At 42.8% G+C, this 24618-nt stretch overlaps 1 protein-coding gene across 3 annotated transcripts in view; it reads right to left on the bottom strand.

Moving 5' to 3' along the window:
* Positions 1-11280: 11280 nt before the first annotated feature.
* Positions 11281-24618, bottom strand: part of LOC110017411 (uncharacterized) — a 28954-nt gene continuing 15616 nt past the window's right edge. The window contains exons 1-2 of one of the 3 annotated variants that reach the window (XR_013652912.1): positions 11633-11763; positions 11415-11552 (exon numbers count right to left, since the gene is read on the bottom strand). Coding sequence is in view for 1 of the 3 variants with exons in the window: in XM_078940039.1 (XP_078796165.1) it covers positions 11526-11552 (27 nt within the window). In the remaining 2 variants the exon portion in view is untranslated. Of the gene's footprint in view, positions 11553-11632; positions 11764-23247; positions 24295-24618 lie in introns of those variants that run through there. The other 2 variants (XM_078940039.1, XR_013652913.1) reach the window with 2 other exon arrangements.

Genomic DNA, 24618 nt, shown 5'->3' with positions numbered 1-24618 from the left:
TGTGCCTTTTTTAATCTCTGAAAGCCACACACGGACACAAACTTGGGTGAAACACACAGTCTTGCTCCTCTTCACGTACACACACATTGATGCGTACACACAGAAGTGCAGCTACAAGGTCACTCCAAGTATTGATAAATCACCCAGCTGTGATTCCCTCCTGACAGCTCAAACTAACATCAAGCTGGATGGGGGAGAACAAAAGACCATCAAGCGGCCCTTTTCCTGACACTTTTATTCAATCACGGCCAGATTGCTTACGACAGCACCAGCAGCTGTTTCGTCTTCATCTTTCCCCATTTGATAAAGCTTGTCAAGTCATATTTCTGTAAGTACTTCACCTCACCCCATACTGTGCAGATCCACGCCGATTCGGCATATGCACATTCCACATGAGGGGATCGTCAAATGGGTCAGGGAGTAATGACACCCCTCTGAAGGTCGTGCATTGCTGAATTGGGGGGGGGGGGGGGGGGTAGAGGGTGGGAGCAGGTATCTGGGTGGAGGTGGAGTTGGGGGGGAGGAGGACAAAGCAACAAGCTGAAGGTCAAAGATAAGAACGGCCGTAGAGATATCTAAGATATCCAGTAGAAATTAAACAATGAGGCAAAGGCGGCGGGGCTTTGATTGTGTGATTGTGTTTTTACAGAGAAGGTGGGGTTGGGGTGGGGGAGTGTGGGTCAGTTGTTGGTTGCTGCGGTTGTTATTTTGGGATCCCATTTGGAGCTCTTCTGTTGACCTTGTTGGTGGTGGGATGTAGGGTGGCGATAGGACAGACAAATAATGCAGACGGCTATTGTTTTTTCTGTTACGTGACATCATCCCACACAGGGACGACCTTTAACTCTTAGCCACTGCGTTTAAATGTTTGCCCTCAGGTTACCCTTATAGGACCTGCTTCCTGGCCCTTTCCAGTTGAAGATTACAGGTGCCTCAGTTTACGCCTTAGTCACAACTGCCCTTAGAGGTGGATACGGGCTGTTTGGAGGTGAAAATGGGCAAACCTGTACAAGGACACCCCAGTGGTCTGCTTAAAATTTTATAATCCTAGACCATTCTGTTATCCCATAGAGCGATAATGTTCATGCACATGTTTTTCTACAAGCATGCTGTGGGCAACAGGTTGTAGCAACACCTAAACACCTAAATAACACATAAGGGTAAGTTAGTGGGTAGTAGCTATACGCAGGAATGTCATACCGATTTTTCAGATTTTCAACCCTCCCCGACCCTGTGGACTGTGGAAGGGGACCGTTAGTGCTGTTCACTGTTGCACGCCCCTTGAGCATCCATCGTGCACACGGTCAAGCAGCTTGACTGTTAGAAATTAGGAAATTAAACAATCAGGGCACAGTTTTTGTGGCCGTCCTGCGGGCGTCTTACAGGCTCTTATATGTCACATACACACCCTGTGCAGTCAGCATTTGGGCACCATCAATGAGGAGCCAGTGCGTGCACCTTACTAATGACTACTGTCAGCATCAGAGCACCAAACGAGATCGTACCTGTACGTCATAAGTGCGTGTAAGTTACATTAGCTTTTCAAATACATGATAAACTTACCACAAGCGCGACAATCATGCGTTTCACCTTTATAACCTACCTCAAGGTGGCTGCAAGACACGCCTGCGCTCCTTTTAAGATACAACCCAAAAACTTACAGCACCACTACAGATTAACCCCCTGTCTGGGTCCAAGTGACTGGAGCTTTTTTGTGTAAACAATGAAAGCCTTTTCTTAAATAGATCTTATTTGTGTTACAGCCAAATTGTTGGTTTGTTGTAATTTTATTATGCACCTTAATAACAAAATGTACCAGTCAGTTACTTAACCTAAAGTATAAAATCATTTTTGAGACAATTCTATAGTTTTTTTTAATCAAACATGTGTTTTTGTTGTTGTTATTTTCACTTTTCTGCTTTACATTGACTTCTGTGATAAATCCATTATCCTGGAAGCAGCATGGCTTCAGTGGAAGTTAGTCTGTTACTTTGATCCAGAATTAAATATGTCAGCAATAAGATGATGAGCTGTCATGACAGTTTCTGCCTGAAAAACTGTGTCTAAGTCGCACGGGCAGAGGACACTGTGGAGAGGGAACATAAATATCCTGACTGATGACAGTGTCTTTAACTTGGAGGGAATCATTTTTAAAAAAGAACAAGATGTGAGGTATCATTAAGATGAGGGAGAGATATTGAAAAATGTATGGATCAGAAATTAAAACAGGACTTTACACCCATAGACCTTTGTTTGGACCAACCTTATTTACAATCAAATGTGTTATTTTCTTTCAAGCCTTATTAGATGGAAATGGAATGATGTGAGCTCAGGGAAAAAAAAGGTGTTTTTTACCAAGGTCTCACACTTTGTTTTAAAGGTTGTTTCAAATGTTGCAGTTCTTCAAAAGCCCACTGGAAGCTGGTTTTAAAATGGAACAACTTCTTAGCAACTCAAGTCTGATTTTACTTCCAAAACACATGTACATTTTTTGACATTCTCCATCCATCTTTTATATCCGCTTAATATTTTTCCAGGGTCATGATGATGCTGGAGCCTATCCCAGCCACTGTCACACGAAGGCTGGTTCACCCTATGTATCAGTCCATTGCAGGAGCTTAAATGTGTGGATGGTTGGGGGGCTAAACTCCAGTCAAGACACCCAACCCACTTCAGGTAAGTGATGTTCTACTCTGAGTGACTGAGATTATTATTTCAGGGTCTCCGTGTTTGTGTTTGCCACCATACTTTTCATCATTTGATGAAAATTTACATTAATACAAGGTGTTATGAGGACATTATTGCACATTATAATAATTTTCAAGACTGACATTGCTTTTTAATCATGTTCGACAAACCAATAATTATTTTTCAATATGGTTGAAGAGGTACCTGGTAGTAAATACTTGACTCAGAGGAACAGATGGGAAATCTATATAATTCTGCTACAATTCTAATCTCATTAAAACTGTAAGAGAAAAAGAGCAAAGACTTAACTTGAAACTAATGACAACGATTTACATCCCAAATGGGTTCAGACAGTGTTCCACCCAGCCTGCACATTGTTTTCTATAATCACAAACTTACATTGTGATTAGAGACTTTAAGGTTGTTTTTCTATTGTGATAGTCACCATTCACAGAATATGAGAACTGGACTGAGTGAGTGTGACATCATCCATAGAAAATGAGCCCCATTGTAAATGCAGTCAATTCAGTCACTATTTTTTCTCAATTTGGATGCTGCTATGTTGGAAGCGGACGTCAATAAGCAGTGTTTGGTCAGAGTCAAAATCCCTTTGGCAACTACTCTCACCATTAAGGAATGAGCTTGTTGGAAGACACCCCTACCTTTGAAATGTTTAACATGAGATTACTTTTATTGAGGCATCTGATTGGTCAGTTTCTAACTTGAACAGCTTGTACTACAGAAAAAATATCACAAAAAAATAGGATTATCAAGAACACAAAAAAAAGGTAGCAGAGCAAGAATGGTTATTCTGATAAATAGAATGACTGAGTAATAGCTGTTTATTTCTCAATAGAGGCCTATGGCATTTTGGCTTCTTGGAGCCAGTGGGTACTTCCTGTTTGGAAAGTAAGAGGGGAGGAGTCACTAAGTCCAGTTCTCATATAATCATCACTTAAACATAGTCACGCAGACTTGATTTGAGTGGGGAAAATTCTGAAAAGAAAGAGCATTGGAAGGTCTGAAACCATTGCTGACAGGAAAAAAAGTCATCTTCTTGATATTACTGTGAATAGAAGAAAGAAAATGTCAAAAAACGATTTGGGAAGACACCGGAGTTACACATGGATCAGTCGAATACCAAACATCTGGGCTACTCTTCACAAGTCCAACATTTCTATGTTAAAATATTAATACAATGCTTTACCTATCTTTCTTTTTTTATGTAATGTCTAAAAAGCTGCCACGGCCTTCACTTATGTCTATCATATCCGCACCACGTGGTGTTTATCATATGTACAACTAGTTTCTTTCACTAAAGAAAGGGGGGCAGCAACACAGCTCCTGAAATCATGCCCCACAAGACATTGAAAAGTCCCACAATCACCACTTCGGTATCTTTGTTCTGAGAAAAATTCGATCTTTCAAGTCAGGTGCAATTTTGGCCGCAATGAATGTCCGCCATTTGCGAGGGGGAAAAAAAAGAGACATGTAAATCAGGTGCAACACTCGTATCAAAAATGGGACAGTTCGCTCCGCTCAGACTTGGCGCGGCTCCCAGAAATGCAGCAAGCTCGCACACAATCACTGCCTATTCATGGTGGCACAGCTGTTGTGGACATATGTTCCCCACCAAAGAGGAGGACATCAACCAGACGCACCTTGAACAGGTTAGCAGATGAATGCAGCTCAATCCTTTGACAGTCTGCCCTCCTCTTTTTTTCAGTTTTCTTCATTGTTCAACAAATACGTTCATTTCTGGTGCGGTCTTAACTTTTTCCATTCACCTGTGATTAAAGAAAAAAGTCTAAAACATCAACAATAAATTTTAATCATCTAACTTTTGTGGGATAAATCTATCAAAAACCACTACTTTGTGAAGTAGATATAAAATCAGTGAAATTGCACATTCACTGAGTGTTTCAAGAGGACAATGAACCTTAAGGAACAGTAATAAAGAATATTAACAGCCATCGCACATCCCAAGACTTTTTTCCATGATCTCAGCAAATGACCAAATGTGAGAGAAAAGATTACATTTATTCATGGCTGTCTTTCATCAAGAAGCTTAAAACCCAAACTTCAGATGTAACCCCAAAATCATATGCATATTGAGCTGACCTCGTTCACCCTCTGCCTTAAAGCCATAGAGGAGGTGTGATATGCAAAAGCCGTCAGTTCCCTCTGCTCGGCGTTTCGATGATTTCAGCACTTTTGCTTTTGCAGCTGTTGGGGGGGTGATCATGTTAAAGGAGCCTCTCCTTATGCACCATGAGTCACATGCACCAGTTCAGGAGTTGACCCATATGCGGGCTGCAGGTTTCGGGCTATAGAGGGTCGTAGACAGATGCAGACGCATCTTGGGGTAAATGGTCAATAGCGTATGATTATGTAGCACTACCTTCACTACCTTCTCAGAAGGCCCAATGCACTTTACTGTCACAGTCCCACTCACCCATGCACACACTTTTACACACTAATGGTGGCTCTGCTGCTGAACACTGGCGCCAACTGTTGAGGTGAACAGGGGTTCCATAATATTTTCTATGATCTTTTCATTATGCATTACAGGGGTTCTATTATATTTTCTATGTTCTTGTTATAATGCATTTAATGGATTTTATACATGCATGTATATTGTGTTACAGAAATATGCTTGATTCCTGCCCTCAGTAACAGATAATATGTGCCAAGGTCACCAGTAGGCCTGTTTTTGACTTTTGGTCTCTGTTTTCTTTCTGTACTGGAGTGCTTATGGAGCCACGACACCTGCAATGCAAACTAGACAAAAACACACCATTCTAATGAAGTATTTTGTATGTTTTTATCTTCCTTCACTGAATAATAAAAAAGTCTTTTTGCATGGAGGACAGAGAGAGCGGACAGCCACAGAGCCTAACAGATCGTGTTTCTCCACCTCTCCCCTTTTGCAAAAGGTCGGAAAATTCATGCAGACTCTTGTGTGTCTTTTCATTTCCCAACTGCACATTTCATTTTTGTACGTCCTGAACCATCCGAATCTGCGAAGGCCAGACGGGAAGCCAACACAACTTAACCACAGGGAACAATGTGGGGTTCAGTGTCTTGCCCATGGACACTTCGACACATGGGCACCTAGGAACCAAATTTTGCAATCTGCCATCAGAGGTTGACCTGCTCTACCTCTGTTGACCGCTCTACCTCTGCACTAAATCCACCCCCAAGATGAGCGCAGGTTTGTCTTTGCACGACTTGTATGGGGACGTCATGAAAATGTAACATACCAATGTCCTGCATGTGGTATGTCAGGCACTTCTGATGTACGAGGGAATATATCATACAACGCCCCTACGCCACACTCTAGTCGTTAGTACGATGCCCACAATGGCTACTTACAGACCACTTGCATTCGCAATGCTGCAAGCACAAGGTGTGCATGTGATACGAATGTGCCCAAATGACACCCACACAATCTAACAGTAAGTTTGCAAGCACAGAGCGCGTTGTTTAAAAGTTCACTACAGCCTGTCGCCTGCAGCAGGCCTGTACAAAAATGTGCATAAACCTTTTTGCTCAACCCCACCTGCGAGTTCCATGCACACAATATTTCCTCGTTTTTTTAACCACAGACTGTCATGATCAGAACACGAAGCGGACCCAAGTGCTGGAACCCAGAAGGAAAAACAGGTAAAAGGTTGGTAAGAAGGATTTATTTTACTGATCCAGACAGGGCAGTGAGCAGACGTGACAGTAGATGTGGAGGGTGGCTGGTGTAACTGACGAGGAGCATGGCATAGGCTCTTGAGGGAGTCGAGGCTGGAGTTCTTGGCGAGTGGCGTGCTTGGAGCTCTTGACGAGTGGCGTGGCTGGAGTTCTTGCGGAGCGCTGAGACTGTGGATCTTGAGGAAGGAAGGCGTCAGCCTGGAGATAGAGACAGCTGCTGCTCGAGGTGATGTAGACTCAGGACTCACGTGGCTTGAGATTAACCTGAGGCAGAGGAAACAAGGTTCAATTAGCGAGGCACAAGACTAAGGGAGCCAGACGTGAATCACAACGTGACTAAGCACCATCAGGGTTAACGGACTGGCGATGAATGCTGGAGCTGGGTCTCCTTATGAAGAGCAGAGGCTTGATGAGAAGATAGGATGCAGCTGAGAGTCAGGAGCAGAGCAGAGCTGGGAGGGGGAGGAGTCAGACCGAGGCACCATGATAGTACCCCCCCCTCAACGACCGCCTCCAGGCGGTCCCGGACGCCGATCAGGGTGGGCACGGTAGAAGTCCGCGATGAGGGAAGGGTCGAGGATGAGGGAACGGGAGACCCAGGAGCGTTCCTCAGGACCGTACCCTTCCCAATCCACCAGATACTGGCGACCACGGCCACGACGACGAACATCCAAGATGCGAGACACATCGAACGCCGGAGCGCCATCAATGATACGGGTGGGTGGAGGGGAGACGGACGGCGGGCACAAAGGGCTGTCCAGAACAGGCTTAAGATGAGAAACATGGAATGTGGGGTGTACCTTGAGGGCCGCAGGGAGGCGAAGACGGACGCAGGAAGGATTGATGATGCGGTCGATGACGTAAGGACCAATAAACCTGGGAGCCAGCTTGCGAGAAGTAGACTGTAGAGGAATGTTCTTAGAGGAAAGCCACACCTTCTGTCCAACCTGATATGTGGGCCCCACAACCCTGTGGCGATTGGCAGCACGGCAGTTGCTCTCCTTAGTACGAATTAGAGCAGCCCTGGTCTGGGTCCACACGCGTTGGCAGCGCTGGAGATGGTGTTGCACCGAGGGCACTGCCAAATCCAGCTCTTGAGAAGGGAACAGAGGCGGAGAGTAACCAAGAGAGGCTTCAAAAGGGGAGATCCCCGTGGCAGATGAAGTGTGGGAGTTATGAGCATATTCAATCCAAACTAGATACTTGGCCCAGTCGGCAGGATTCTGAGCTGCCAGGCAGCGAAGAGCCGCCTCAAGCTCCTGATTTGCCCGTTCCGCTTGGCCATTAGATTGGGGGTGGTAACCGGAGGTAAGGCTGACTGTGGCGCCCAGAGCTGAACAGAAAGCCTTCCAAACTTGGGATATGAACTGAGGGCCCCTGTCGGAGACGATGTTGGCGGGTATCCCATGGTGACGAAAAACATGGTGTACTAGGATGTCAGCGGTCTCGGTGGCGGTAGGTAGCTGGGGAAGTGGCACAAACTGAGCTGCTTTAGAGAACCGATCGATGATAGTAAAAATAACTGTATTGCCTAGAGAGGGGGGCAAACCGGTAACAAAATCCACAGCAATGTGGGACCAGGGTCTGTGAGGAGTGGGCAATGGGTGAAGTAGGCCTGAAGGAGGCGAGTTAGATGATTTGGACCTAGCACAAGTGGTGCAAGCGGCAACGTACTCACGCACATCCCTCTCCATGTTGGGCCAGCAGAACCTTTTCCGGATTAGATTGAGTGTGCGGAAAACCCCTCCATGGCAGGCAATACGAGAGTTGTGACCCCAGGAGAGAACGTCGGATCTGAGAGAGGTGGGAACGTAGAGGACACCGTCAGGACAGGGATCATGGTTAGGCTCCTCACCTTGGGCATTCATGACGCGGTTCTCAATGTCCCAAATAAGATTCCCCACGATGCAGGTAGGAGGGATGATCATGGTAGCAGCAGAGGCATTGTCAGGGCTGAATCTCCGGGAAAGCGCATCAGGTTTGGTGTTTCGGCTGCCTGGTCTGTAAGTAATAGTAAAATTGAACCTGTCAAAGAATAGACACCACCGAGCTTGACGAGAATTTAACCTCTTGGCAGATCTTAAGTAGGCCAGGTTTTTATGATCGGTCCACACAATGAAAGGTTGGCTAGCTCCCTCCAGCCAATGACGCCACTCCTCCAGCGCCAACTTTATGGCCAGCAGCTCGCGATTTCCTACGTCGTAGTTACGTTCTGCTGGAGAAAGTTTCCGGGAGAAGAAGGCGCAGGGTTTGAGTTTTCCTGAAGTGTTTTCTCTTTGTGAGAGAACCGCACCAACACCAGTGTCCGAAGCATCAACCTCAACAATAAATTGCCTTGAGGGGTCAGGTTGGATGAGAATAGGAGCCGTGACAAACAGAGACTTGAGAGAGTCAAAAGCGGTCTGGGCCTCAGAATTCCATTTATAGGGCTTGGAGATGGAGGTTAATTGAGTGAGGGGTGCCGCAATGCTGCTGTAGTTTCTTATGAATCTGCGATAAAAGTTGGCAAAACCCAGAAATTGTTGCAACTTTTTGCGGGTTTCAGGAGGTTCCCACTGAGAGACTGCTTCGAGTTTAGCTGGGTCTGGACGGATACTGCCTGACTCAAGAATATACCCGAGGAACTGGATAGAGGAGGCATGGAACTGACATTTCTCAGCCTTAACAAAAAGCTGGTTTTCAAGGAGTCGAGAAAGGACTTTGCGAACGTGGTTTTCATGCTGAACGGGGTCCTGAGAGAAAATCAAAATATCGTCGAGATAAACGAAGACGAACCGGTTAATGAAATCCCGGAGGACGTCGTTGACGAGCCTCTGGAAAACCGCGGGGGCGTTAGTGAGGCCGAAGGGCATGACCAGGTATTCGTAGTGGCCCAGAGGAGTGTTAAATGCGGTCTTCCACTCGTCGCCCTCCTTCATGCGGACTAGGTGGTAGGCGTTGCGAAGGTCGAGTTTGGAGAAAATGTGAGCACCTTGAACAGAGTCGAACACAGAACTAATAAGAGGGAGAGAGTATTTATCTTTGATAGTAATTTGGTTGAGCTCACGATAATCGATACAAGGTCGTAAAGTTTTGTCCTTTTTCTCAACGAAGAAAAAACCTGCACCAACCGGAGAGGAAGACGGGCGAATGTGACCGAACGAAAGTGCCTCATGGATGTAAGACTCCATGGCAGCTTTCTCGGGACCTGACAGGTTGAACAGATGACCTTTGGGCAAGGTAGCCCCTTGGAGGAGTTCTATGGCGCAATCATAAGGCCTATGAGGTGGCAGGGAATTAGCCTTAGACTTGCTAAAGACCGCTTTGAAATCATGATAACAGGCGGGTACTGACGTGAGGTCAATGTTTTCCGAATTTATGGTGGCAGCGGGCCGCATAGCAGGTATAGCGGACTGGAGGCAGTTAGCAAGACAAAAAGCACTCCAAGTTATAACGCGCTGGTGCACCCAGTCAAACTGGGGATTGTGGGTTTTAAGCCAGGAGTAGCCTAATACTACAGGATTTTGCGGAGCATGAGTAACAAAAAATTGGATGTACTCGTGGTGATTACCAGATGAAATGAGCTGAAGAGGCTTAGTACGATGGGTAATAAACGAGAGATGTTGACCCCCCAAACCGGCAGCTTTTATGGGGGTGTCTAAGGGCTCCGTGGGCAACGAGAGGGATTTAACCAAATCAAGATCAATAAGGCTTTGTTCGGCCCCCGAATCAACCAGAGCATGAGTTTCAGTAACAACGGTTCCAAAACATAACTTGACAGAGATGTAAAAAAAATCCTTAGAAGTGGGAGCGACAAACTTACCCGCCCGCGGCCTGTCATCTAGCGGGGGGTTCGGGAGTTTTAACGGAGCGGACACTGGGAAACCTGATGGCCGTGATTACCGCAGTAGAAACACAACCCCTCATCTCTACGCTTCTGCCGCTCTTCAGCAGACAGCTTGGAATGGCCGACCTGCATAGGCTCCACTGGGGGTTCGCGTGGTCTGAGTGGAGAAAAATCAGCCAGGTGGACTGGGAACGGAGACAGATTAGCGGATGGCTGTTTACGAGGTAAGGAGTTACGTTCATGATTACGTTCTCTGAGACGGGTGTCGGAACGTAAAGCGGCGGAAACTAGTTCTTCAAATGATGAAGCTTCAGGCTGTGAGCACAAGTGATCTTTTATGTTTTCATTTAAGGACTGATAAAAAATGCCTCTGAGCGCCGGGTCAGACCATCCAGCCTCCACTGCTAGGATCCGGAAATCAATCACATGGTCGCTGACAGATCGATTGCGTTGCTTGAGGCTCAGCAAACGTCTGGTGGCTTCTTCCTGCTTTCTAGGCTGATCAAAAACGAGTCGAAACTCACCAATGAATCTTTCGAAGGGGAGGTGGGAGATGGGATTGGCCGCCAGGAAGGCTTGGGCCCACTGCAGCGCTTTACTCCTGAGGGCATTGACAATGAGCGTAATTTTGCAGTGGTCCGAGTGGTAGAAACGGGGGGCCTGCTGGAAGAGGAGTTGACACTGCAATAAGAAACCCCCGCATGCCTCTACATCACCATGGAACGGCTCAGGCTGTAATCGGTAGTTTTCCGGGGCCGAGGCAGAAACGGAAGCAGTTAGGTCGCTGGGAGACGGAAGTGGTGCTGGGGCTGCGGAGCTGGATTGTTGTCTAGTCAATTCCAACAGAGTCTGTGTCATGCTATCCAGACGCCGAAATAAATCCTGCTGGGCGGAGGCCATTTGGTTCAATGTGTCGGCTTGACGTCCAAGCATGATGCCCTGCTGTTGAACTGCCAGACGGAGTCCTTCTGGGTCAGCTGGGTCGGGGTGGTGGCCAGTCCGTTCTGTCATGATCAGAACACGAAGCGGACCCAAGTGCTGGAACCCAGAAGGAAAAACAGGTAAAAGGTTGGTAAGAAGGATTTATTTTACTGATCCAGACAGGGCAGTGAGCAGACGTGACAGTAGATGTGGAGGGTGGCTGGTGTAACTGACGAGGAGCGTGGCATAGGCTCTTGAGGGAGTCGAGGCTGGAGTTCTTGGCGAGTGGCGTGGCTGGAGTTCTTGCGGAGCGCTGAGACTGTGGATCTTGAGGAAGGAAGGCGTCAGCCTGGAGATAGAGACAGCTGCTGCTCGAGGTGGTGTAGACTCAGGACTCACGTGGCTTGAGATTAACCTGAGGCAGAGGAAACAAGGTTCAATTAGCGAGGCACAAGACTAAGGGAGCCAGACGTGAATCACAACGTGACTAAGCACCATCAGGGTTAACGGACTGGCGATGAATGCTGGAGCTGGGTCTCCTTATGAAGAGCAGAGGCTTGATGAGAAGATAGGATGCAGCTGAGAGTCAGGAGCAGAGCAGAGCTGGGAGGGGGAGGAGTCAGACCGAGGCACCATGACACAGACAGCCCTTACCCATCTGTAAGGACAGCTGTGACTAAGGCAATAAGTGCTGCATAGAGGCGTCCCAAATGTTGTGGTCAATGCAGCATCAGTAAAAAACTTAAAGCAAACTAAAATGAATGTAGGAGTGTGAAGACAAAAAAAAAAACAGCACGAGAACACCCATTTGCATTTCTTAACAGTTGTGCTTTTGTCACCCATCTCCACCACTACGACCTTTTAGCGTTAGTGAAACGCTGTGGGGCCACAGAACCATGTGAAGGTTGTTCAACCATCCTGCAGAGCCATTTAGAGAAGAGAGAGCTGCAAAGCTTAGCCGCAGTGGCTCTCTAATGACCCCATCAGTGTAGCTGATGGGAACAAACGGCACCAAGAGATTTAAACACATTTGGCGAGCATGCGGTATATTTGCTCTACATGTTTCCCCTTATTGTCCTGTAATGCATTCTACGAACGCATGAATTTTGCAAAGCAATAAACCCCGTCACCCGTAATATCCGATTTCTTTCCGATATTCACCTCCGGCAGGCTGGTGAAAAAGAAAATGGAAACCAACGGCAACTTTATCAAGTGCTTCCTTAAGTATTGAAGTTATAAAGCAAGGCCACCATAATTAGTATGATTTTCAATGATCAGGGCTGTACCTCAGTTTAACAATTATAAGAAACTTTGTCAGAGATAAAAACAGAATTCAGGCTTCCCTTTGTGAGGAGATACTGTGAAGTCACAGGAGTATTCATTAAGGCCTTTGTGTCCTGTTTGAAATCATGCTGTTAAAGGCTTTAGCTCTGGGCATCTCTCTGGAAGAGATATAATGATCCTCCAATTAGAGACAGAATCATGAGACCTGTTTATTAGTCCTAATTCATCTCCTCATTGTGCTGAGCATATCAAATACTACAGAGAAAGAGTGAGCGGAAAAAAAGAAAAATCAACATTTCGCACATCATAATTACAGATGTATTAATAGTTTTGCAACAATGACAAGCGCGCAGTGTTCACATCAGCTTCTGCTATCAAGAACAATACGGCCGCGCTGTCGACGTATCCATTAAACCCACATTTATGCCGTCTCAATGGCATCTCGCATTTCAAATACGACTCTTCAGATCAATTACAAATTTTCATTAACAGGAACCTTTTTGGCATTATTAATACTTAATGGGTTTTCAGACACGTCTCCACATTTGCAGCTTATCACACTGCAGCAGACTTTGTGGCCATAGAGGTATTTTCTATGAAAAAAAAAGATGAATAAAAACAAATTGTAATGAGCAAAACTGAATGGTGTAAAATTGTAAAAATACGGAGACAAAGAGGAGCACAGATGCATTTACATGTTTGATGAACTCTTCATTGTCTCAAAGCATCTCCTTAAACAACCTTGATATTTCAATGAAAACGTGAATCATATCAGTGCAATGCTCTAGAGAACAAAGGAAAGGAAATATACTTGGGATGTTCCATTATTTGAGAGCAACCAGATACACTGGATTTTTTTTAAGCACATAACATTTAATGTCTGTAAAATATATCTATATATTTGATGTTTACTGTGTGCAATTTGTTGTTGAGTCATCTTAAAAGTATAGGATTAGAAGTAAGCAATGCTTCTCATGTCTTAGTTGGTTAAATTCCATAGTTTAAATGTTTGTTCAGTTCCAGATTTCCAAAATTTACCTCTGTGTTTAGTCTTTTTTTTCTCCCTCTTTTGCTTTTATTATTTTGGCCAACAGCAGTCCTGGACTGCCAAGGCCAGATTATTTTTGCAATTCTTTGTTCTTCCTTTAAGCATGATTGTTGCCCCCGCCACATACTCAAAAACATAAAAAAATAAAAATAAATGACTATGAATAAAGAACGATGACATCACAGTAGGAAAAAGCAAAAAAGAAAAAGGTGTTGGGCCAAAATTTCTTATGGGGGTAAAAAAAGAGAAAAGCAAATTAATTTCTAAATTCCCTCCCTAATCCCTAACTACTAAAAAAGAAACATAGTGCGAAACTATCTAGTGCCCTGGATTTTAAAAGTAAAAAGTAATTTTAAAAGTAAAAAAAATGTTTAAACAGCAAATATGATGTCACAATTTTACTAAGTTAAAACATAATAAATATTAAAATCTTTCATGGACCATTTATGAATCCACTGTGTTCTGATGATAAAAACGTTGATAGTTTGTTAAAAAATATATTTAAACATAATTTTTCACAAAACTTTTTTCAAACGCAATGCATTGTGGTGTATCTTCTCCAATCTAGTGAGCATTGGAGCACACTGTTTCTTCATGTAGATTGTAGATTCGGACAGCCCTACAAAGTGGGGAACGCACTTTATAGCGTGTAGGGAAGGAGTTAAGACATAGCCTTAAACACATGTGTCGGGGATATCCAAAAGAAGTTATGAAATGATTGGTGGATGGCCACAGGGCCTACAGCTTGATAGCTATTTCATGTTAAAATTTGCCAATTTCCACATTGGCGGAAATCTTGTATTTGAGTGATCTTCACAAATTTCACAAGCATGCCACCAGCTTAAGACCACAACCAAAGTTTCAGTGACCGTTGACCTCGGAAAGAAGCATGCGGAATTTAAAAAGAAAAATTAACATTTAGTACCTTCTACACATTTAAACTCCTCCTAGGGACTTTGTCCTATTGCCTCCTAAGTCTTCCAGCATTCTTGGCTGTAGACTTTTAACGGCGTGGCGAGCTTGCAAAAGTGACTTTCCCCTGTTACTCGCACATTTTTCATTTCAAATGAGTCGTTGGCTCAACCTGACCGAAACAATATGACATACGGTATGAACAAATTAAGAATGTGGGCATGGTTAGCAAAAAACCTCAGTTGCCAAGGAAATCCCCAATTTTTTTTCTTACTTTTGCCAATTCTTCTGAAAATAATGTAGACCTGGTCGTCACCCGTAGGTGACCAAGAAACAAAATGGTTACCATGGAAATAAAACCAACACAAAATCAGCCATTTTGAAAAAAAGATTTTGTTTTTTTTCCATGAATTTTTCAATGCAGTTCTGACCATGGCGGCAGGGGTTGAAGGGGAGAGTGAGGGACATGTAGCAGCTGCTCACTCAGTGAGGCCGGGTACAAAAGTGGGCGGCGAGAGCAACGCCATACAGTGACATTTGTGGCTTTCATTTTTTTTGTCTTCTTTATCTAAATTTGATTCCAGTGTCACGAATGAGGCTATGTGTATGTGTATCAGAAGTGTTGTTACGTTTTTACCCTATGACATTACGTTTTCTTCTTTTTGTAAGCATTCTTGTTCTTTTGTTTGTGTTTATCTTTAGCAGAATGTCTTTTATCCTGTTTTTACACGAACCCTCACCATCCTGGTTTCAGATTATATCAGCTTTATGTTTGACTGTAAAGTGCCTGTTGACACTGTTCCCACATTATGTAAGCAGTATCGTCTCATCACGTTTCCTTTTTCTCTTCTTTTTTTAAACTTCACATTTCCTTTAAAACATACAGATTACTTTTCATCAAGAGGCCGATTTATTTTTCTCTTCCCTTTTTTACTGGAACTGTTATAAACTTAGGTTTTCATTGCTGAAAAATTAGCTGTTTGCCTCAGCTTGTGCAGGAAGTAAGATACCATTTTGACACTTTTATTTATGTCACCAACAACATTTCTATTCCTCTTTCTTGTCTTATTGGTAACTCCTGTTCAAACCCAAACGGCTGAATTTCAGCAAAATAAGGGAATATGTGGGCTAGGAGGTGAAGCTGAGGACACGAGCTTGACTGAGCCATCTGCTGGCAGGTGGAAACGTTCGCTGACTGAGGCCAAACGCCGCCTGTCCAAGAAAGAAGAGCTTCTTCAGAGAATTTTTTCTTTTCAAATTCTAAGAATAGCATTGGAATGATTAAACTCACGACATGTTGAAAAGATGTAAAACAGTTCCATTACAGTTTTAATAAAAAATTCATCAGTTCTTTTTGCAGATTTGGTAAGTAGAGGAACATTCCCACTAGTTTGATCCACATTGAGGTTTTTTCCTTGTCCTCATGCTTTGGCAGGTGTGAAAGGTCATCTGATCTGGTGCAACCCAAACAAGCTATTTCCTTCAGAACCAGACATCAAGTTTCAGCTGTTAATGAACTCTGGTGCAGTTCACTTTAATGTAAATACTCTGTGGGTTGCAACCAACCAAGTGAAAGTGGGGAACCAAATGGAGTCAATGACTTATGTGATGAGTGTTATGATTGGGACAGAAAAATGTAGTCAAACAAAAAAATCCCTGAAAGGTATTGTAGCTAAATGATGGGAAATGAGAACGTGAATCAACATCTCATATCATTCCAGCGGGGCGCAAACTGCATTTATTCATTTCTCCTCCATGATCAATTTTCTAATGATTGGTACTCCCAAGAGTTATAGGGGACGCCATCCATACGCCACGTTCACTCTGAGTTTCTGACTGGTCAAAGTTCAGTTTGGTTTTAACTTTCAGCTTGTGTTCAATGGAAACGCGTTTTGTACGTAGAGCCTGAAAATGGTCATAGAAACTTGCGCAGCTGTGCACAGAAGCCTGTTTACGCATTTTTGCGTATACATTTTTTATTGGGAGAGGTTGCTTGAACGTGCATCGCTGGAGGCTGTGTGAACGTGGCTTTAGAGCCTCATGCATTAAGGTGTGCAAATAAACTTGATGCAAATTTGCAAAAGAAAAGAAAACTGACAGGTAACCCTCTGTCGGATGTCAGAACTCTGTCTCGCTCTCTGGTCATTGGCGGGAGCCGTCCCCAGAGTTCTAACCACACAACATCTCCCAGCAACCCCCAGCACATACTTCCTGTCGCACACCTGGCCCATGGTATTGTTTGTGCCACTCTGCCTTCATTATTGAGCGTTGTATCTTGATCTGATCGGCTGTTTCCTGACCCTGTGTCTGACTTCATTTGCCTGCCACCTGCCCCGACTCTCGTCTGGATCCTGACTACCCTGTCTCTCCTCTGATGCTCTCATGCTTGCTATTGACCCCTGCCTGCCTGACCCTGATTTAGCTTTGTGTACTCAGCTGACCTCATAAACCTCCTGCTCAAAAGGGACCCACATAGTGATGTGTCAGACATGAAATTGTGTTCCGATTGCTGGTTTGTGTCCATGTCTGATAGGACAAGTAGGCACTGGATAAACGACTGTAGCCACTGTTGTGGGGACACATAAAGCTGTGAAAGGCTAAATTTTTATTTACGCTCAAATTAACATTTTTGGAATGCCACGGAAAAACCAAATTAGAGACATGCTGCCTATCCTTCTGAGCCCGTATCCTGACATTAAAAAAAGAAAATATATCTCTTTCCCACAAATGAATATCTTGTTCGCACAAAATAATATTCCGTTCCCACAAGATAATATTCCGTTCCCACTAAATACTATTTTGTTCCCTCAAAATCATTACTTCGTGAAAAACGAAATATGACGCGAACAATTAAGTCATTCATAAACACGGATATGCTCTCCATTCGTTTGCCAACTTCTGTGTCTCTTTGACCCACATTGGTTCAAGACAGGAAAAGAAAAACAAGAACAATCAATTTATTATTGTCTCAATGAATATAAGAAAAATATCATAAGATTTAGAATGTCCAAGCTTGCTGTTTCACAATTTTCACACCGCAGTGATTCTCTGGACATAGCTCCTAGCTCCGCCGCAGAGCTCTTTAGTTTGTCTTGCCGGCATTCGGGCATCTGGCTGACCGTCTTGTAGTTTAGGGTCGAATAGGAATAATAATATTCAGGACTTGTCTTTTATTAACATACTCTTTAGCAGTCACTTTACATCCAAAGGCTAGTAGGCTACATGCTACCTAGCTCATCATTATTCTGTTATTCACGTCATGGGATTCATAAACACAGCTGTGAGCAACCTATTGCTCACAACCGTGTTTATGAAGTTAGGAGATAGGAGCTATGTCCGGTAGGCGAAGCAGCAATCCATGTTTATGAATCACTTATGACGTAAATAATTACTTCGTTCGCACGAAATGAATTAATGCGTGGGAACGGAATATTATTTTGTGGGAACAAGTGACTATTTCGTTCGCACAACTTAATTATTTCAAGGGAATCAAGTAGTATTTCGTGGGAACGGAATATTATTTTGTGCTAACAAGATATTCATTTATGGGAACAAGATATTAATTTGTGGGAATGAAATATATTTTATTTTTTGAATGTCAGGACACAGGCTCCGTACTATCCATCTCCAGTGCTTAAATATTAATAAACCCTTTTATAACTTCTAAAAAAGATTACTGTAATGCCCTCCTTTCTGGAGTTTAGCAAACTACTATTAAGCTTGTTCAAACTTAGCGGCACACATCTTACCCAAGACCAGGAAGAAGAAGAACATTACTCCAATTTTGAAACCTCTGCAGTCAGCTTTAGGATTGATTTTAAGATTATTTATCAGTTTATAATAGTCTTAATGGAATTAGACCCTCATTTTTTTCTGAATTACTTTTAGTTTATGACCCTCTAATCTTTAAGTGTTCACTTTCTAGCACTGTGGGACTCACCTGTGGAACCCTCCACCTGAGGATGTGAGGGCTTCATCCTCTGTGGAGCTTTTTAGAAAAGTTAAAAGAAAGAAAAGTAGTTTGTTTTTTCTTTTTAATATTTACTTGTGCTTTAATTTGATGGACAGTTTTAACCCGGTTTGTTTTTGTATAACATGTTAGTGTGTGTGTGTGGGGGGGGGACTGTTTTGTATACTACTTTTACTATAATTTTAATTTCTTATTTTATGTAAAACACTTTGGGATGTTCTGTAGCAGGAAAAGTGCTTCATAAATAAAGTTGAATTTGAATCCATTGCGGGAATCCTGGAGCCTCTGGATAAGTTAAGGGCTGACATGGAACCGTTTAGGAGTATGAAACTGTCTTTGTATTTCAAAGTTGGATGTTTCCTCCTCAGTCCTCTACCACGCCTCTTTATATTTCATAGGCTGCTGAACTCTGAAGCCCCTCCCAGTGGCTTGTACATGACAAGGTTCTGGGACGTTTTGGCACAGGCCAGGGCGTCCCACATTAGCAATGGTACTACACATGCATTATGGGAGACAAATGTCTGAGCATCTTTAAAGGCTGCAGACTGTTTCATTGGCTCTTTGGGTTCTTGCTTGTTTCCTATGGATGCTATTGAGGTTCTGAAAGAACAACCTGTTGTTCTAGCCAGGCCCGGATTTGAGAACCAAGATCCTCCAAATAAATACTGATAATTGTTGGATTACAACAAATGTTCAGAGAAAACATTTCTACAGGAGGTGACTACTATGTTGCACTTTTTTATCCCCTTTTCTTGAAAAGCCTCCTGTGTGTCGTACTCCAGTGATCCTTGAGTATCTGATTTATTTTCGCCGTACCAGGGCTGCTCCTGCAGCTCGATATTGTTTCAGAGGCTTTTCTTCAACGGGCCTCCCACCTGTCTCACTCTGCCTTTGCCATCTGGTCAGATTTCATTTAGCAGTTTTGACCTTCCTGCTCTCCTCCTTTCATATCTCACCATGGCAAAATCGTGAAGCTCGCTGGATCCTCATTTCAATACGGCTTTCTGTGCCTGAATTACACAATCAATTCTAATACAATACAAGTTTGATTTTTAACCAGCAACTTCATAAACACACAACAATGGCACTCTGTTTGCATAAGTATGCAATTTTGGGGTTTGGCAGGTTAAGTTTATTCACCATAGTTTATTGTTACTTATGCCACTTATGATCTTTGGGATTCGTTAGATATGTCATAAATGAATCTAGGGTTCACACACAAGAAAAGAAATACAATTTTATAGCATTCTTTAGCACTGAGGTCAGTTTGTTTGATCTGCCACAATGTCTGGAAGGTTTTTCTCAAATGCAAAGGAGACATTATATGTAAATTGAGGGTGGTGTGGACCAAACAGAACACTGTAAAAATTGAAAACCTTAAAACCTTTATTGCTTAGGTAAAAGTAAAACAATCTTGCCATTGCAAACACGTTTAAATTGTATCTCAGTTGATGGAATAAGTCTCACTCTCATCAACTTTTGATCTACTGTAAAAGCATTCCCAGCATAATCTTTTAAATATTGTTTTTTATTATGATTTTACCGTTTTTAGCCTAAATCAAAATACTGTGTGGATTGTTGGCTCTGAGTAAGTTCGCCCTGACTTCCCAACATCTCTTTGTTTTCACTCTATCTCGCTAGCTTACAGCCCCTTACATATCAACGTAACATTAGCGGTGCAAAGAAAATGGCGAGCAATATTGAAGCTGTCTATACACACAGTTTTGAGCTCAGGCGAGGAAAACATGAATGTTGGATGTAGTCGTCTCCAAATGGATGCTTGTGGTCTGCTGACTGTTGCACCTACGTCACAACTGCCAGCATGTTTTATGTCTGCTCCTGATTCACAACAATTTGAATAAAGAAATCCTGACAAGTGCAGTTTTAAACTCAATTAGCGTGATATATTTCCTCCATCATGAGAAAAATGCCACAAGAACATGTTAAAAACACCAAACCCCCAATTTTTAATGGGGTCATTCTTGAAAACAAAAAAAAGAAAAAACAAAACTTGCATTAAGTGTGTGAAAAAGATTGCCAACATCAAAAGATTTGCTAAAAAAAAAGATAGAAAAAGAAAAATGTACCAAACACAAACTTCCTCTTTAGGGCCACGTCTGTTCTAAAGTCCAGTAAAGACTTCCTCATTGTTAATTAATCTGAGTTATTTCTGAACAGGAAAGTTATTAATTTAGCCATGGTGAAGGGCTTTCAAAGACAAAGTCCCCTAAGAAACACAACGTTAGCATTCCTGGCCTCTGCAGTGAAAAGTGCCTTCAGGACACTCGATCTAATATCACTTCTGACGTTTGTTCATTATTGTTTGAGAGTGAAAAGAAAAACCCTAGAGGAGAAAAACTAAGAAAACTAAAAAGTACAGCATTGGGTGGTAAATGTGGCAAGACATTAGATTACTCTTTGCTATAAAATCTCTGGATTAAAATGTGACTACTTCCTTCCATAAAAATCTGATTTGCAACTTTTATGAAATTTAAAATCTCCTACTTAATGAACTAGATGAATTTAGGAGTCATTTTTTTAGATTTTGATCATAATCTCACAGAAGATTCAGGTTGTACTGACATATTTAGGAGCTTGGATTTCTTGCTTTTTTGAATTCTACGAATTATAAACAAGTAAAAGATGAAAAGCATACGAGCGAGATACAGTGAGTCCTGCAGCGTAATCTCCAGCAAGCATGACTTGGATAACTTTGAAAAACACTGAGATGAAAACCCATAAAATGATTACGAACGGCAGCCAGAATGACAAGTATTATCAACAAAAATTAATCAGGTGCATCTTTTCATGAACTCAATTAATAATGTGCAACAACGGGGTTCTTTTTTCCCTGGAATGAAAATTAATTAGCAGGGGAAGGTCACTCTGAGATGCTGACATCACTCATCAGGCCGCAGTGGCAGTTCTAATTATTTGTCTTCCAGGCTTGGCTGATCAAAAATTATTGCCATACCTGAGCAACATTCAGAAAAAAATCTTTGTTTAAAGCGCTTTTAATTAGAGCTGCTATTTGATTAATGCAGTGTAAGCACTCAGGATCGGCCCTCTTATCAGCATTTCTGACAAGTTTGCTGGGTATTGTTGTGTGAAAGACGTTTTACTGACGCTAAGCGACTGTTTAGTATCTAATTCATTCCCGTTAGTTGCAATTAAAAAGCTATTTACCACAAGAACACTTGTTGATATTAATATAGATGTTGTTAACTTTGACAAAGCACTTTCTGTCCATACTTGAAAATGTGGCACGAAGTGCAAAAGAAAAAGTGAACAAGCTGGTGCAAACGATGGCACGTCCACGCTTCCATTGTTGTGGTGGATTGCACAACGATCAACCTAGTTACACATCCTCAGAGAGAACAAGTGTGACTCTGTAGCCTCACAGTTTATTGTGTTTTTGTCAGCTGTAATTAATAGCAAAAGACAAAGGTCACAGTAAGCCAACATGATTACCTAATCCCTGCCTGATAGCATATCTCGCCACTGTCGGACGGAGAAAGAAGAAGCTGTCACAAAGCAGTGCCATGATAAAAGCTTCAGCAACTTGGCGCGCTCTTTTTGCTCTGAGTTATTGCGCCGACTCCTTGCCTGAACTATCTCCAGCCCCTTACTACATCAATTTACATTACCTGCAAATTAGCAAAGTTCTACTTTCAAGCTCACAGTGCATTTGATCCAAATAGAGTCTAAATGCCATTTCTGTTCCTATTAACCTACAGATCGGTGTGGCAGATATTTTCATGAGGTTGCTGGGGAAAAAACACGAGGCTAATGGCTTGGTTGTGACAGCGCTATTCATGATGATTTATGATTCTGTGTTTAAGTTGATTACTCCACTGCTGACTCGGAATACTATTTCAATTAGTGCACTGAAGGTCACTCCACGAAATCCCTCCATAATCTATTCCTATTAACACTAATGCGTGGAGTATCCATATCTGTTCACCCTTGTTGATTCAAATCATCCCCACTCCTAACGGCCGGCTTGTTTACCAGTTTACTGGTTCGGACGTATCCTAGATGGTAATTTTCGCTCCTCCATGTATCATTAATGTCTTCAGTCTTGACACATGGCTAGAAGGGACATCTCAATAGAGCTCGGCTGCATTTTTATGGCTTTTATTGTTTCTAATTTGTTTTACAGATCAAGTGATATTTATGCTGAATGAAATTGATCCTGAAAGCCCTATAGGCAAGCGTGGTTAATATTGGGAGGTTAGGAAGCAACAACCCCCCTATTACTTGTCATCATGAGAGCCAAAATAGCCTCGGCGTGATCAAAATTTTAGAGGTCTAAATTAATTTTGCATCACTTTCATTCATACTCCCACTCACCCATGCAGAGGAGGAAATTAGCTACCTGTATTTAATCTAATATGTTCCCACTGTAAGCGCTGGTGGACATGATAGACTTAATCACTTCATACTGAATCAAAAGGCTCACCAGACACGGCTGAACAATGCATTAACTTTCAAAGACAAAATGGTGTCCTACTTTACCTGAAAGTAAACTCTGTATTCTGATCTCACCTAGGGCAGAAGTTAGTAAAGCCCGCTGCTTTTTAGCCTCCTGTTTCCCTAAACGTTTCAGGGTAAAGTTTATCTTTATCCTTTTTTTAAATGTCTGCAGCTGCTTTCAACTTTATTTGTACACTAGATTTCATGAAGGAACCATTTAAATGTGATATAAATTTTCCTTTAACCCATAACTGTCAAAGTGGGAGCCAAAAAATCGGATGCCAACTTTCAAGCAATTTCACTGCTTGGACAACTTTATTAGCAGCATTAGAAAGCTGCTTGCTGAATAGTATGCATGATTATTTTGGTCTGTGCGAACAATTGCCACAATAAATTCATACTTGAAGAAAACACTCCTGGTTTTTGTCTGTGAAATGCAGATTTCTTTTATTTTGAAGTCAAAGGTTGTTTCCTCACTGGCTCTTTTCTGCAAAAAAAAAAAAGTTCCAAATACGGTACGTTTGTTTTTTGTTAAATTTACTATCTTGAGGATTTTAATTTAGCGTTCTGCGAAGCTTCTTTAAGGAAACAATGGATGTATTTTTGACATGTGACATGCGTCGGGTCACTCAGCTTGACACGGGTCATCTAACTCATGTTAGATTTGGCGGAGAGAACACAGTAGTTTTTCAAAATAAAACTTCCTTCAAGATCATATTATAAATACAACAAAAAAATGTTTTGTTTTGTTTTTTGCGGCCCGGTTCCAACTGTCCCGGTGGTCGGGGACCACTGCTTCAGCGGAATCTTCAGAAAGCAACAAGGGAGGCCCGAGCACAGGAAGCATCTTCCAGAAGAGGGTGAAAGTGCTGACATTGTCAACAGTTGATGGGACTCTATCTAAAGGATAGGTGAAAACACTTGGGAGCAGTGGCATCAATTTTCAAGATGATTTAACTTCATGCTCCTGTGTTGGAGGAAAGAAACTTTAGACCCCTGATTTACCTTCAATGACAGCCGCGCGGCCCCCGAAACAATGTTTCCAAGGCTACTAGCGAATGACGAGTGGTCACGTCTGTACAGACGTCCCCATTGGTTTGATTTATGTGACCGGGATCCAATAAAAATGGCAATCAAATCAACCCAGCCACTTTACAGGTAGAGGGCTGTCTGATTGAGTTGTCGAAGGCATGGCTGAGGCTCAGAATGATTATGCTAGGAAACAGAGAGGGGTCCATCTCTTTGCAGCCAACAAGGACACCATACATCTCCCCATGCAGCTTTCCTACTCCACTGTGAAATGTATCCAAAATAACCGCACACATCCCGCTCGCCTGCCTCCTCTCTCTGAAGGTTATTTGTCGTCTGAAGGACTCTCCTTGTCAGAGTATGATGAATACCATGTACACAGACAGGAGCAGCGTCAGGTCCACGATTAGCCGGAAAACTCACTGATCTGTGAATAACCTAAAAAAGAGGAGCTGAAGATTAGCCATGATGCTTTTAGGAATGATCCATCAAACTCAACTACCTGCGCCAGTCAAATGAATCATCTCACTTGATTCTTTAACCCAGGCGAAGAGCGAGTGACTGCCGCGCTCCCCGCAGGTCACAGAGATCATTTCCAGGATGTTTATTTAATCAGTGCTATCCATTTTCCTACTGATCATCTTTTATCAATCCCGTCCTTGGGGATGAGTCAAGCACACAATGATGTTAAAGGTTGTGGTCTTCGCTTTACGGCTTTCCCCCTGCAGAAACCTGCCAGCGATTGTGGACAGGAACGGCTGC

The sequence above is a fragment of the Oryzias latipes genome, chromosome 21, assembly GCF_053564925.1.
Source record: "Oryzias latipes strain Hd-rR chromosome 21, Olatipes_Hd-rR_3.1".
In the NCBI taxonomy this organism is placed as follows: Eukaryota; Metazoa; Chordata; class Actinopteri; order Beloniformes; family Adrianichthyidae; genus Oryzias; species Oryzias latipes.
Note: the sequence above shows the minus strand (reverse complement) of the source record. Positions and strands in the feature narration are given on the sequence as shown.